This window comes from Musca domestica, unplaced genomic scaffold, assembly GCF_030504385.1.
Source record: "Musca domestica strain aabys unplaced genomic scaffold, Musca_domestica.polishedcontigs.V.1.1 19, whole genome shotgun sequence".
Classification (NCBI taxonomy): Eukaryota; Metazoa; Arthropoda; class Insecta; order Diptera; family Muscidae; genus Musca; species Musca domestica.
The window spans coordinates 2,261,491-2,276,994 of NW_026712245.1; the positions used below are offsets into that span (position 1 = coordinate 2,261,491).

The 15,504-nt window shown below is 30.3% G+C and overlaps 1 protein-coding gene across 1 annotated transcript in view; it reads left to right on the top strand.

The window, feature by feature from the left end:
• LOC101899294 (ras-related and estrogen-regulated growth inhibitor-like protein) overlaps positions 1-15,267 on the top strand; it is a 60,906-nt gene extending 45,639 nt beyond the window's left edge. Inside the window, exons 4-5 of the mRNA XM_005181541.4 lie at positions 978-1,133; positions 11,931-15,267. Coding sequence (XP_005181598.1) covers positions 978-1,133; positions 11,931-12,251 — 477 coding nt within the window. The 3' untranslated portion in view covers positions 12,252-15,267. The remainder of the gene's footprint in view (positions 1-977; positions 1,134-11,930) is intronic.
• Positions 15,268-15,504: the final 237 nt, after the last annotated feature.

The following is a 15,504-nucleotide window of genomic DNA, read 5'->3' on the forward strand; positions in this document are numbered from 1 at the left end:
TAGATTCTCACACCGAATATATCCCTTCGCATAATAGCAAATTTCAGAACTCTAGTCCAAAAATTGGACTTTTCGTAATCTTTAAGTTCGATTTTCCAAAAACCTTTTGGTACATCTATCCTATGCTCTATCTGTGACTTTCATTCCAAATTTCAGATGTTAGTATTTTTAATACTTTCATACTCTCTCTCTCTCTCTCTCATTGCAAATTTCAAAATTCTAGCTCCGTCTCCGTTTTGTCTTTTTGTCGTATCTAATTTTTAGTACATTTTAGTACTTTTCATACCCTTTAAGTACGAATTTTCACAAATCTGGCCTTTTTAAACGCCTGCGCACCAAAACCGACCTTTGTGCGACATTTAAAATTTCTAGCTTCAGCTGTTTCGTCTGGGCCTTGATTCTCAGTCAGTTATTTCACTACTCCTTAATATTTATGAAATTTTGATTTTTTTTTTTTTTTTGAAATTTAATTAAAATTGAAATGGAAAATATTTTTTCCTAACTTTCGAAACATTTTGAAACAATAGAAAAGTATTAGTTATCTTTCATTAATGTGGGTCATTCTATTAACCTCCCGAAACAACACAAACAAATTAATATGGCCCACAGCAAAGTACTTACAATACATTCTCTTTGATCTGCAATATTCCGAAAAATATTTATGTGGGCAATTATATTTCAGAAATTATTTATCAATTTTTAAGGCTTTGTTATGGGATAATATCCTAAAAAAACCAAATACTCAAAAGATTACATGATCCAAACAAACATTGGCAAAAAATTCCAGATGGCCAAACAAAAATTCCGCTCTACACAAAAAACTATGCAATTTTCGTTTCTTTTTTTTTTTTTTTTTTTTTTTAAAACCATAAAATTTTAATTTATTAATATTAATAGTTTGTTACTTTCGGTTAAGCCAAAAAAACTGTTTATATCTTGTTAAATTTTTTATGTGTGTTTTTGTTGCTTCTTTACAGGTTCTCTGGTCAGATGCCTGCATGATCGTTTACAATATCACACAACGCAGCAGTTTCGAATATGCGGCCAAATGTCTGGCCGAATTCAAATCGCTGCAGAATGCACCCACAGCCTATTTGGTGGGGAACAAGGCGGATTTGGATCATTTACGAGAGGTAAGAAGAATGCGAAGACAAACAGAAACAACAAACAAACTGAGAAATGAATAACAAAAAAAAAAACACTTGAGAGATATTGATGATTTTCCTTGTTTTAAAAATAGCTTTCGAAGGGACAAACACTTTCTTTTCAAGAGGGGGGAATTATGTAAGAGGGGGCTTTATAACAAATTCACACCACAAATGAAATTAAATGAAAAAATGAATAAAATTAATTTCTTGGCTTGTCTTAGGTCAGCGGCACACGCACAAGTGTTGTGGCCCCCTTTTCTATTGGGAAAAGATTTATTATCATGCCCGGAGATTAAAATACAAAGGTCCCCCACCCTTTCCTCCCCTTTTTGAGATGAGAAGAAATTAATGCTTATCATTACGAAATCCCTGGCGATTAGGGAATTAAGACAAATTTGGGTCATAAACTTTGGCTCTTCGAGAAAAAGCATTTGGAGATTGGGAAAAGTGTTTTTTTTTTTTGGGGGGGAGGGGAATGGGGGTGTTAATTTCAAAACAATTAAAACCTTGTTTTCGTATTAATATATCATTAGCAGCGGGATGCATTTATAGAAAAGATTTAATGTTGCAATTAGAAAAAAATGCAATGCGGGCGATTATCATACCACCCCGCCGAGATTGCATGTTTTGAAAACACTGCAATGCACTTGGAATAATTCACAAACCTGTGAGGAAAATATTAATTATATTTGTTGTAATAAGTTAATAAATTTGAACCAATCAATGCAATGTTCTGTTGAACAATTACATGATTTTCAAAATATTTTCCTATTAAATTTTTATTTTCGAAAGTTGTGAAATAAATACTGAGCTCATATTTCATGAAATTGTAACCGCATATAAAAATGTTTTAAATAAACAAATATTAAGTGATATATTATAAATAATAGTAATACGAATGTTGCGTATGCGTGTTGTCACTACGTATACGCTCTCACATATGAATTTTAAAATTTATAAAACAATACAATAAATAATTTTGAATTTAATGTTTAGTTTTGCAACTTGAAATTAAAATTACTAAACTTCAAATTCCAAAAATTGGGCCAATATGGCGTATGACTAATGTCACTACTCATACGCCATTGAATATTTATTTTAATGTTATTATTTTTAATATTTTTGTAATAATTATTTTAATTGAAAATTTGAAATAAATACTGTATATTTCTTGTTCTCAGATACGTGGATTTATCATTGCCACTAGCTATGTTAAATTTTGAATTAAATTTCGAATAATTTCATATTGGTCCCATATGGCGTATGACTAATGCCACTACGCCCATTGATCTGATTTAAACTTATTTATTTAAATTGTGAAATATTTAATAACAATTATTTCCGATTTTTTCGTTTTTGTTTCAGAAATTTACAAAAAAAAAATGCACTGGATTTGAAGATAAATAAATTTTGGGGCATTTGAATTCTCTTCGACCTTTTTTTTTCTATGGGTTTGAAATAATATGAACTTGAGGTCACATTGTTGTCCCAGTACTAGAGTCCCGAAGAATATTAATATCGTAGGCTTGAAAAAAAACATATTAATTAATAGAGACCAAATAAATCAGACTTAGTATCAGTTGGCGAATAAGTGATACCATAATGTATTCGTTTCAAATGAAATAAAATGAAATGCCTGTAGGCAAACAATCAATGGTCAATGTCTTTCGATTCAATGACCCTTGTTGCCTTCAATTGCCTTAATTATGTGTCATAATTCCATTATTTTGTCGAATGTGGGGGGCTATAGAACCTACAAAAACATCCACCACAACTGTTTATTTTTAATTAGTTCTCTTTTTAAATTTAACAAAATTAAATCAAGACTTAAAAAATTTAGCAAATTTTTAAATTAAAAAAAAGTGCATTAAATAAATATTTTAACTTGTTTAAAAGTTATTCCCCTATGCATAAACTGCCTCCTATAAGGCCTCTATAAATAGAAATCCTCCATTAAATGTTTTCGAAATCAAAGACCTTAATCTCTAAAATTCATCTTTATTTTCCAATCTACCTCTTCTTAACCATCTATAAATAAAAATCCTCCATGAAATCTTTTCCGAAATCAAATATCTTAATCTCTTATGTAATTCGCCTTTATTTTGCAAACTGTCATTAATCTCCAATTAAATGCAGATGATAATAAAATCTTCCCTCGCCTTTAGTGCACCAAGAAAATCTCTCTCTCTCTCTCTCTCTCAACTCAAGTAGTTTTGTCGTTTGACAATTATATTTCAAGTTTATCTTTTGCTATTTAAATACATAATTCCTTTTTGGAAAATGAAAAATTACAAATTAAATTGCTAATATGTACGAGTATATGAGGGCGTATAGATAATGTCATCACGTATACGCATTGTATAGGGCGTATGTGTGTTGGTGTTAAGTATACGCCAAATTGGCTGTAAAAGTACATGAAGCACATGGAGAAAATGTGGAAATTTGTACGGCGTACATGCTATAATGTCAAGAGAGCGCCAAGCGGGTTGAAACATAATTCATAAATTAAATTATATTTAATTTTTTTTATTTACCTATGTATGTAAATATTTGGAAATATTAAGTAATTTTTTTGTTTATAAGTTAGCGTAGGAGTAAAATATTTTCAGCTAATGCAAAATTGATTCAACTTTTTGAGATTATAGTTCGTAAATTTTTTAGGAATTTAATATTGCTTAATATGGCCATACTGCAAATATGGTTTGGATTGAATTATAAATGGATTACATTCTTGATTTTTCTCGAATTGGTTTTTTATGAACATATCTTTGATGTGACGCATTTTAATTCACCAACCACAAAACATAATTAAATAAAAAAAATAATTTCAAATGACTTGAATACCACACCCTTCTTCCAATTTTTTTCTCTCCCTCTCTCTCTCCCTCCCTGCTGACCACATGAAATTATTAATCCCACAAACGTGAATTTTATCCATCCATCCACAAAAAATTGCCAAGTTTAGAATTCATTACTGGGCCATTGATGATGATGTGGATGATGATGCCAACAACTCACGTTCGTAAATTTTCCTTTCAATTACGTAGTAGTGGCCGGATATGGTTGTCCTGGTGGTGGTCTAGTTGTTATCTTGTAATCTAATACATGGCTAATTGAATGTCTGGGCAGCAAAAAACCAAAACCAAAAACAACAACACAAAACTCAATGTCACATGAACATTTATCCAGCAATATTAGATAGCAACAACAACAACAACAATATGGTCCTAGAAACCGATAGTCTGCAGATCGAGGTGGGCACGTGTAAATTGCACAGGTTAGTTATGGCCACTCCAATGCCAGACAAGACAACAAACAACAGCATGGCCATGACATGCTGATGTCGGAATTTATGGTAAAATGTTGACGTCCAGTTATCTCCTGGAAGAATGCGGGTCATTTGTTAGGGAAATGGCACGGAAAAAGTGGTTAATGCGTATGTGTATGTAGATTAAGGGCAGAATTGTCATGGTTATCAAGGTGACAAAGTTGTGGTTTTTGTTTGTTTTGACCAAAAGGAAAATGGGACAAGGAAAGATGCTGTTATTATTATTATTTTTTTTTTTTTTTTTTGGTTTTTTAGAAGATATAAAGAGTCATTTCTAATGGTGTCATGCTTATATACAGGGTGAGATAAAAAAAAACGACAACAAAGTCAAACGCCATATATTTTTTTTTTAATTTTGTTATTTTATTTTATTTGAAAGCAAAAAATGTCGGAAATAGCATCAACTTTTAGAATAAGTTTAGATTTGTTTGAATTGGTCACCTTTGGCACGAATTATGGCCTTCAAACGTCACACGCTGCCCGAATGTTGCCATGCGGTAATTTTTAGTGCCAAACTTGCTTCCAAAATTCTCCAGCGATGGTGCTGAGTCCTGTTGGAATGTCCAAGGTCTGCGGACAAAATGTTTGCTAGCCCAAGGCTTCAATACACACTCCAGAATATTTTCGCGATAATATTCGGCATTTATCCTGATACCGATTATGGCGACCCACAACATAAAAAAAATTAAATTTCTTCTAAATTTTCTCATTGTAAATAATACAGTATAAAAAAATATTTTTTCTTTAAATATTGAAAAGAAATCAAAATCTCTAAAATTTTTCTCCTGAATATTTTTATTAGCCCAAAAATTTAATATTTATTTTTATTTATTTTTTTTTGTAAATGTGGAATTTTTATATTCATTTTGTTAAAATGTGTTTATTTACAAAAATTTTAATGTTTTTTTTTTTTTTCTTTTGTCTCTAATAAAAATCTCACTATACGACTCTTGAAAATTGTAAAATGAAAATCCCAACTAATGATGTTGTAAAATTAAATACTTAAAAGAAGTGACCTTCATGTGAGCTCCCAGTGATTGTTGATTTAATCCAAAAAATAGAGCGGCCAGTGGAATCAAAACAAAAAAGGCAAAAGAATTTTGGAAAAACGAAATGAAAATCAATAAAAATGCCATAAAATGTGTTTTTTTCGCCACTTAACCGGTTAAGGCGGCATTGAAATGGGATTAAATGCTGCAAGAAGCACTTGAGGTATTTTAAACAAAAACCAAAAAATATATGGAAAATGAGAACGCGACCTTTTTGGCCTTGGGCTAAATGTGGTCACATGCAGCCAGGCAGGTACAGGTAAACAATAAAGAGGCAAAGACAGGAATTTTGTGAGAGGTTGGGGAAAAATTCAATATTTTTTTGAATTATGGCCACATTTTAATAAAAAAAAATATGAACATTTTGAAAGAAAAACAAAACAAAAATACTTGAAATATGTCGTTGAACTTTTTGAATGTTGCGCTCCAGTTATTTTGTAAAATAAATTTTACAAAAAAAAAAATCGAAAAATATGAAAAAAGTCATTAACCATAACACAGCAGATATACGGCAATTAATGGCCAGCCAAATATATATGTATGCTGGTGGGGGTCTTGAATATTTTCAAGATGATTTTTTGGTTTTGTGCTTTGCAGACTCTAGGCGACTTGTTTCCTCCTTGAGACATGGCGCGTGGTATATTGAGATTTTTCTTAATTTTTTTTTTTTACTTTGCCTCCAAATTCTTGGCGTACACACATTCCGCAGTTTAGCTGCTATTCCAAACGCAACGTGTGGTAAAGTGGCTAATGTGGGGCGTGTGCTTTGAAATAAGACATTGAATTTTCAAAAAAAAAAAAAAACTAAAACAAAAAAATTGGACGGTGTGCCGTGCCATCACATACCGACAAACATATTTTACATTTAATGTAACATTTATGTGCGGCAGATGGATGTTCTGGAAAATTTGTACATTTGCCAAAAAATCTAGAAGATATCCCCCAAACAAAAATTAAAATAAGAAAATAAATATAAGGAAATTATGACAAATATCTACAAAACAATTGCTATTTAAAACAATTTTGTTTTTAATAATTTATTTGAGCTGAAAAATGTGTTTCCTCTCAGGGGCCAGTTATGCCCTACTTCCTTTCTTTTGGCATGGCAAAAATGTTTGTTGTTGGCAAATTCCAACCATCGAAACTATGTCAAACATTGACCATTCAGCAACGTCAAATATATAATAAATTATTTATTTGCACAAAATATTTTACCTTAAAGTCATTGAAACGCAATGACCTAAATATTTGATGGTCTGAAATGAATTATTGCCTTGCTAATATTTTGTGATGCTAAAATAGACTAATTTTTAGTTAAATAAATAGTGCTAAAGAAATCCCCGCATATTTTTTATAAAAAAAATACAATAACAACAATAGCGAAAGAAATAAATGAAATGAAATATGTTGATCGTGGAGGCCACAAACGATGATTTTATAGGACCCTATAACACCATATCGTAGGCATTTTCAATGGCTTTTCCATTTTGCAAAATAAAATAGGAAAAATGAGGCGAAGACAAGACCACGTTATGGGAAGTTGTTATTGGCGCCAGACAAAATATTTTCTTTCGAATCAAACAATAAATCAAGATTTTATGTCAATTCGAGGCAGGGCAATTTATTAGAATATTTGGTTTTATGGAAAGATTTGGAAAAAAAATTATTTTTTCTTTTAGAAAATTTGAAAGTAAAAGCAAAAAACCAAGAATAATTATTTTGCATTATAATAATTATAATAATAATAATAATAATAATAATAATAATAATAATAATAATAATAATAATACAAATAATAATTTTAATAACAATAAAAATTATAATAATAATAATAATATTAATAATATTTATAATAATAAAAATAAATTAAAAATTATTTGAGACAACGTATTTTAAAACAATATTCGTTTATGTGAAAAATCTGTCACCTTTTTCTGGATTAGAAAAGTAAATTTTACATTCTTTAAACACAAAAGAAAATTAGATTAAAATTAATTTTTGCTATACAAAAAAAAATTCAATTTATTTATTTAATATATGGGGGCGTATAACTGCTGGCAACACGTATACGTATACATTGGTAAAGATGAAATATCAAGAAACTAATTAGTTTTGCACTGAAACCACTTCAGTTATTGAAATGCCGTCAAAGATGAAAATGTAGACAAGGAAGAGATCCTGTAGCTTGGGAAAATCCTAGCTTTCTAGGATCATTGTATCTGAAGATATTGAAACTTAAGCCTTATTAAACATTTTAAGGGAAATTAAGGATATAAAACTTTCTTGAAGGGCTGTCAGCACTCCAAAAATGGCATTTTAAAGAACATTCCTTCGAAGAACTAGGAGATGAATGCCATTATATCTAATATATAATAAAAAATATCCATATATGAATTTTCGTATGGGGGCGTATAACTGCTGACAGCACGTATACGTCACATTGGTCAATATGAAATATAAAGAAACAAAATAGTTTAGCAGAAAACCCAGTTCAGTTATTGGAATACCGTCAAAGATGAAAATGTAGACAAGGAATATATCCTGTAGCCTCGGGAAATCTTAGCTCTCTAGGATCATTGTGTCTGAAGATATTGACACATAAACGTGATAAAACGTTTTTAGGAAAATAAAAGATATAGAAATTTCTTGAATAAATATCAGCACTCCAAAAATGGAATTTTAAAGAGCACTTTTCCGAAAAGTTAGGAGACTTATAATTTTTTTCTAATATATGATGAAAAAAATATCTATTTATTGAATTTTCATAAGGGGGCGTATAATTGATGACAACACATATACGTCACATTGGTCAACATGAAATATGAAGAAACAAATTAATTTTGCACAAAAACTACAACACTTTTTGAAATGCCGTCAAAGAAAAAAATATAGCTCACGAATAGATCCTGCAGCCTCGGTTGATCTTACTACGCTGGGATCATTGTATCTGAAGATACAGACACCTAAGTCGTAAGAGAAAAAATGTTGGCAACAAAAATATCCTTCAGCCTTAAGATATCTGGTTAATTTAAAAACAATGTCTTAGAAGTTATTTGCAACTAAACCTGAAGGACTATCAGCACTCCAAAATTGGATGGTGATAATTTATTTCAGAGGAACGACAAGCTGCCCCAAATTGGAAACGACAAGCTGCCCAAGAGAAAAAATGTTGGCAACAAAAATATACTTCAGCCTTAAGATATCTGGTTAATTTAAAATCAATGTCTTAGAAGTTATTTGCAACTAAACCTGAAGGACTACCAGCGCTCCAAAAGTAGCTGGTGATAATTTATTTCAGAGGAATCAGCAATTTTTTTGGACGATCAGGACGACAAGCTGCCCCAAATTGTTTTTTTTTTAAGAATATTTTTGGCACTCAAAATGTGGACTTTTAAAAAATCCTTTTTTATGAATACCATTAGAACTTAAAACGTGGATCCATTTTGAAGGGCATGTAAAACGAAAGCTAAGCACCCAAAATTTCGGTTTTTCTTTAAATATTATTTTTTAAGGATGGTTAACACTTCAAGACCCAAATTTTTAAGAATTTTTTTCCGCACCATAAATTTCCGATTTTAGAGGAATAATATAAAAAAACTGGATTTTTAAAAATATTTCTTTAAACCCAAGAAACAATAATTAAGCAATATTAAGGAATATTTGTCTAAGGATAAATATACCAATAATCTAAGTGATTTTTTAAGGACGAGCAGATAATAAATAGCGGATTTTTGACAAACTACAAGACCAATTTTTGTTAACCTTTTTAAGTTTTTTTTTTAAGGACTACAAGATCTATAAACCGTCGGTCAATATTCTTTAAGTCTTTTAAAGGATCATCCGTTCAAAAATAACGAGCAATATTCTTGGATTTGGAATTTATAAGGACTACAAGGTCGATAATCAAGGATTTTTTTCAAGGACGAAACGATTAATATTTTTTAAATCTATCCTGAGAGCTTGACCCAAAAATCTAGTGTTGAAATGAAGACTACCAGCAAACAATTTTTTTTTTTTTTCATAAACTCTAAATACATTAAATAATATTTCCATACATTTCATAGATAGCTGAATCAAGCCAAAGAAAGGAATATAGAGCACCCCTTATAGAGCAATTTTGCCAATGAACCCTGTGCTCTCCCAACACTCATTGCCCCTAAAAACTATGTGGCAAGATTGACTAATTATCTAAGTATTTCCTAAAAATACACATTTTAAGAGAGATAAAATTTACTCTGAGAGTGCTTTTCCGCTGAGAGTGAGATAGTTGGACCATGAGAGAAAAAGTTTGCTAAAAGGATAGTCTTCAAACCTTTCTCATGTACGAAAGTTCTATTTCAAAGCCTTGACCCATAAATCTAGAGTTGAGTGAAAGGTTTTTTTTTTTTTTTTTTTTTTTTTTTTTTTTTTTAATGCCTACATTGTTTATAAACCACAGACCAAATTTGTTTAGAATTTTTGTAGGACCATCCGTTCGAAAGTACAGATCAATATTCCTGGTTTTTAAAAAATAGGTGTGGATTTTTGAAAAATATGTTAAAGGGCCACAAGACCAATAATTGTGGATTTTTAATTTTTTTCTAGGACCAAACTATCAATATTTTTTTAAGAATTTTAAAGAATTTTAAATTTATTTTTTTAAGAATTGAAAGTATGAGCCAATATTTGTGGATTTTAAATAATAATTGCGATTTTTTTTAAATATTTTTTAAGAATATATTTAAGGGCTGGCAGAGCGATGCTAATGGATTTTGTTCAAGTTTTTAAGATTTTATTTATATTTTTTACTATTTTTTTATTTGATTTTAATGTTATTTATTTATTAATTAATATTATTTTTTATTTTCTATTTATTTATTTTTTTTTATTTTTTTATTTTTTTTTTTTTTTTTTTTTTGAAATACTATCTGATTTAATATAATAATTGTGGAGTTTAAGAATATTTCTATAGACCACTAGACCTTTTATCATGAATTGTTAAGGCTACTGGCCGTATAATTGATATTAATTCATTGATGCGTATGATTAATGCAACTGCATTTATATTAATCATACTCCAAAAATTCTCATAAAATGTACATTTTGTACATAAAACTGTTTATATAAAATAAATTGTCATAGGTCACTGTGGATTGTATCTAACGAAATGATATACCTTGCAATAGTTTATTTATTTTTTCTTTCTTTCTCTTAATTTTTTTTATTTATTTCCACTCACATGGCTTTTCTGGCCATGTCCGTCTCGAATAACACAAGTTGTTGTGTTTTCTTTCAAAATATACAACAAGAACAGCAAAAAGGCCAAGACATTTAAGACCTTAACACATAAAATCAATCAATTGATCAATGTCCCAGCGTCTCTATTGCACATCCATGTATATGTATGGATGGTTGTATGCACGTACATATGTATGTACACCCACAGCGAAAAACGGAAAACAAATGTATATTTCTTGTGCTCACATTGCCTTTGAAAATAAATCATAAAATTTATTATGCAATGTTTACAGCGAACACAAAAAAAAAATTGTTTCAAATCTAAATCTACGACTTCTGACGCTTTGTCTGGCCTCTGGCTGAAGAATATGTTTCATAACTCAAAAAAAAGTACATATTTTGTATTCAATCAATGTTTTTTTTTTCGATTTTCCAATGCTTTATGAGTTTTGGAAACAAGAAAATGAAAACAAATACTCGATGAGAGGAGTTTATTTTTAAATTCAAAAATTCTTCTTTTGAATTTATTTTTAGTTTGGCAACAACCACCTCCCCACACCTCTATTTTTTTACTGCCCCCATATCTCTCTATCTGCTAATATTTATGACTTTCTTTGTGTATATTTTGTTGCTTTCTTTTCTTTTCCTAGTTATTGCTGTAGGTTTATACTAAAAATTTATAAATATATTATTTTTATGGTTGCCATTTGTGTTCCATAAACGTAATTTGAAAAATTCTTTGCATACAATTGTTGTGTTAATGTGTTTTTTTTTTTTCTAACTTTTCTTAGGAAGTGTCCAAGTATTAGAAAATTTAATTATTTTGGCAAAGAGCAAAAATATCAAATTAGTCATTTGCTAACATTGTTAGACGTCATAGAAGAAGAAGAAGAAAAAATGAGATAGATAATTTTGAGAATTTTGAAAATAAATTGTATTCACATGATAGGATCTTAAAAAGATATAAACAAACAAAACGGTGTCCCCTAGGGCGAATAATTAATTTTAATTCTATTAAAGGAGGGCGTATGAGTGTTGTCATTGAATAATAATAAACATACTCAAAGTTCTCTTAATGATTCACTCTCTTAATAACATACTCAAATTTCTCTCAATAACTTACTCTCTCAAAAATATATACTATTAAATTTTTAACTAATTATTTTCAAATATTCCCTTTAATTCCAGGTCCCCGAAAAAGAAGGTGCCGCCCTTGCCGCTGCCAGCTCAATTGGTTTCTGCGAGGTTTCGGTTGCCGAATACACCCCCACCCTATACAAAGCATTCGAAAAACTCATCATTGACTCCCGTGCCCGTCCCCAGAAACAAAATCGCAAATTCTCTGTGAGTAAAATGTTGGGTACCCTGATAGGCAACAACAGCTATAGCCAGAAATCACTGGGTCCCATCAATCATCAGGGTACCGTGGTGCCCTGTCACAAGGGAGAGCTACACAAATCGCGGGTCTTGAAAAGGCGCCAGGGTTTTACAGCCACAACCAGTCTGTGACCAGCACGTGAAGACAGTTGGTAAATCAAATCAAAAAAACATGGAACCTGAATAGCACCCGCATAACATAAGCTCAAGTCAAGTAAAAAAAAGAAAAGAAAAATCAAATAAATTTAAGTCTAAGCATAAGAGATGATACTACAAGGAACTAACAGGACAAATGATAACCAAAAAAGAAATGAGAGATTTTTATATATTTAATATTTAATAAAAAAAACCATAATTGATTTTCTAATTATGGTAGCCAAAGAATTAGGGCCCAAAGAATGTAAGGGAAAAAACTATAAATCTAGGAGAGAATAAACCCTAGATCATTACTATTAGAAACTAAGAATTAGTTTTATAAAAACAAGAGAAAGAAGCAAATTTTGAAATTTTTTGTAGATAAGACAAATTAGTTAGGCTTTGAAATGGGTACAGAAAAATAATTTAAAAAATTAGTTAATTTAAAATAAAATTAAGGATCAAATCAATACCTTATTCCAGATAAAAAAAATGTGAAAATATGCCAAGCCAAGGGGTAAGAAAATCAGAGGGGGGGAAATTTTTCAAATTAATCGCGAAATTTACTCAACAAAAAAAATTTTAAAGTTTCAATGTAAGACACTTTTGAGCTACAAAAATTGCCTATAGATCACACATGTCTGAGCAAGAATTATGAGGAACCCTCTAGGGAACATTTTTGCCAAAGATAATTCTGTTCCCCCACCACCCCTTGTCCCTGAAAATCCAGGGCCAAAATTCTTTAACAATTTAAGAATTTTATACAAATGAAAATTTTAGAGGGAGAAATAAGGTTTCTCTGAGAGTGTCTTTCCGCTGAGAGTGAGAGAGTTGGTTCTCGAGAGAAAAAGTTTGCTTAAAGGATGCTCTATAAATCCTTCTCATATTACAAAGTTCTATTTCGAAGGCTTGACCCAAAAATTTAGAGTTGAGTTCATGACTATGAACAAATAAAAATATTCAGAAACTCTAATTATCGTAAAGAAAACTTCAAAAAATATCTTAAATAACAAAACCACGCCAAAGGAGAAAATATAGAGGACCCTTTATAGAACATTTTTGCCAAAGAAACTTCTGCTTCTCCACCACTCCTTATAACGGAAAATTACGAAAAAACTCGAAGCATTTTACAAAAATACACATTTTAAGAGAGAAAAAAGTTTACTCTGAGAGTATTTTTCCACTGGGAGTAAGTGAGTTGATGCCGGAGAGAAAAAGTTTGCTCAAAGGATACTCTTCAAACTTTTCTCGTACACCAAAGTTCTATCTCGAAGGCTTGACCTAAAAAATTAGAATTGAATTCACTCTCCCAGTGCTTGACACTCACTAATACACTCAATAGAATTCCGTCTGTTTCGAAATATATTTTGATGTATAAATATCATATATAGTCGATTTATCTCGGAGAAAGAAATATAGGGGACCCTTTAATTAACATTTTTGCCAAGGAAACCTCCGCTCCCCAACCACTCCTTATCACTCAAAATTATGTGCCAAAATTGATAACATTTCTAAGTATATTCTTGAAATTAGCTTTATTAAGAGAGGAACGGTTTGTTCTGAGAGTACCTCTCCACTGAGAGTGATAGTGTTGCACGGTGAGAAAAAAAGTTTGCTCAAAAGATACTCTACAAATTGTTCTCAGAAAGTGAACCTCTATGGTACAATCTAGTTCCTAAAAATAGAGATTTGAGTAAACTACTTTCATAAAATGGAGCTAAAAATGTAATTTTCAAATATTTTGAAAAATTATTTTGAGTTATAAGTTTTATAAATAGACGCCTCATGTCTGAGAAGAAAATATAGGGAACCTTTTTAAGAATATTTTTGTCAAAAAAAAACCTCCTCCCCCTTTCCTCTTTACCCCTGAAAATAATGGACACAATTTTTATGTGTCTCAAAACTTGTATCTCTCTTTTTCATGGGAAAATTTTTGAACTCCAGTGAGAGTGAGAGAGTTGGGCCCAAAGAGAAAAATGTTTATCAAAGTATACTCTTCAAATCTTTCTCATATGTGAAGCTTCTATCTCAAATTTGAGAATCTAAAAAATTTGTCGCAAGTTAACCAACTCCATGAAATGTAGCCAAGAAATTTCGATATAATTTTCCATATTTTGAAAATAAATTTTGAGATTGAAATCGAAATTCTCGGTCATCTTTGTCTGAGAAGAAAATAAGGAGGAGACTTTTATGAATATTTTTGCCATAGAAACCCCTGCTCTAACTACTCTCTTTGTCACGAATATTATGTCTCACAAAAATAAAACATTTCAAGACTAGTGAGGGTTTCAATGCATTGTGGACTTCGATATTATTTTTGATAATTTCAATTCCACCTGAGAAGCTTAAATTTTTTGAGAATTTTTCTCATTTTTTAAACCCCCTCCTCTTACCCATAGTTTTATATCTCTCTTTGAATAAGTATTTTCACAACTTAACCCCCTAGATCGCAGGTCGATATCATACGGGAAAATTTCAATTCTGGAAATTGATTTTTTTCTCTAATTTTATTTTAATTAAAAATTTCATTTAAATTATTTTTCTGTACCCACCACCTCTAAGGCATGCAAAACAAAAATATACCAACAAAAAATTGGAAATTTTTAGAAAATATTTTTGTAAAATGGGAATATTGAAACAGACATAAGTACTTGGTACAGACATAAGAAAAAAAAAAAACATTTTTGTAATAATTAGAAAAAACAAACAAACTTTTGTAAACTATTGTTAAGTAACATAAGATGTACTCAAAAAAGAAAAAGGAAAAATAATTAAGATATTTTTTGTAAGCAGAATTATGGCAAAAAGGAAATAAGATTGGCAAGTAATGTTTTTGTTTTTCTAAGTTTTTATTAGAAAATCAATGGAGTTATTGATAAAACAAAACTAACTCAAATCAAATAATTGTCTCCTAAATGGAATTTTGAATGGATCAAAAAACGCCTACAGCAATAGTTTCAAATTTCATTGTTTAAATGTCACAAGTCTAAATGTTAAAATACAAATAACCCAATTAAAGAAAAAAAGTAAAACAAAAACATTCCTTTCTAAAACCAAAAACCAAACTAAATAAGTAATCTGAAAATGTAATTAATGTTTAAATAGACCCCCTACCCCTCCCACCAAAAAAAAATACCAAACAGAAACCTTTTTTGAAAACACAGTCAAAGACCAGATGTTATCCGATCGGAACAGTTACTTCTTCTTCAACAAAGCAGACCAGTTCAAAATTTCATTTGGAAACAAGATT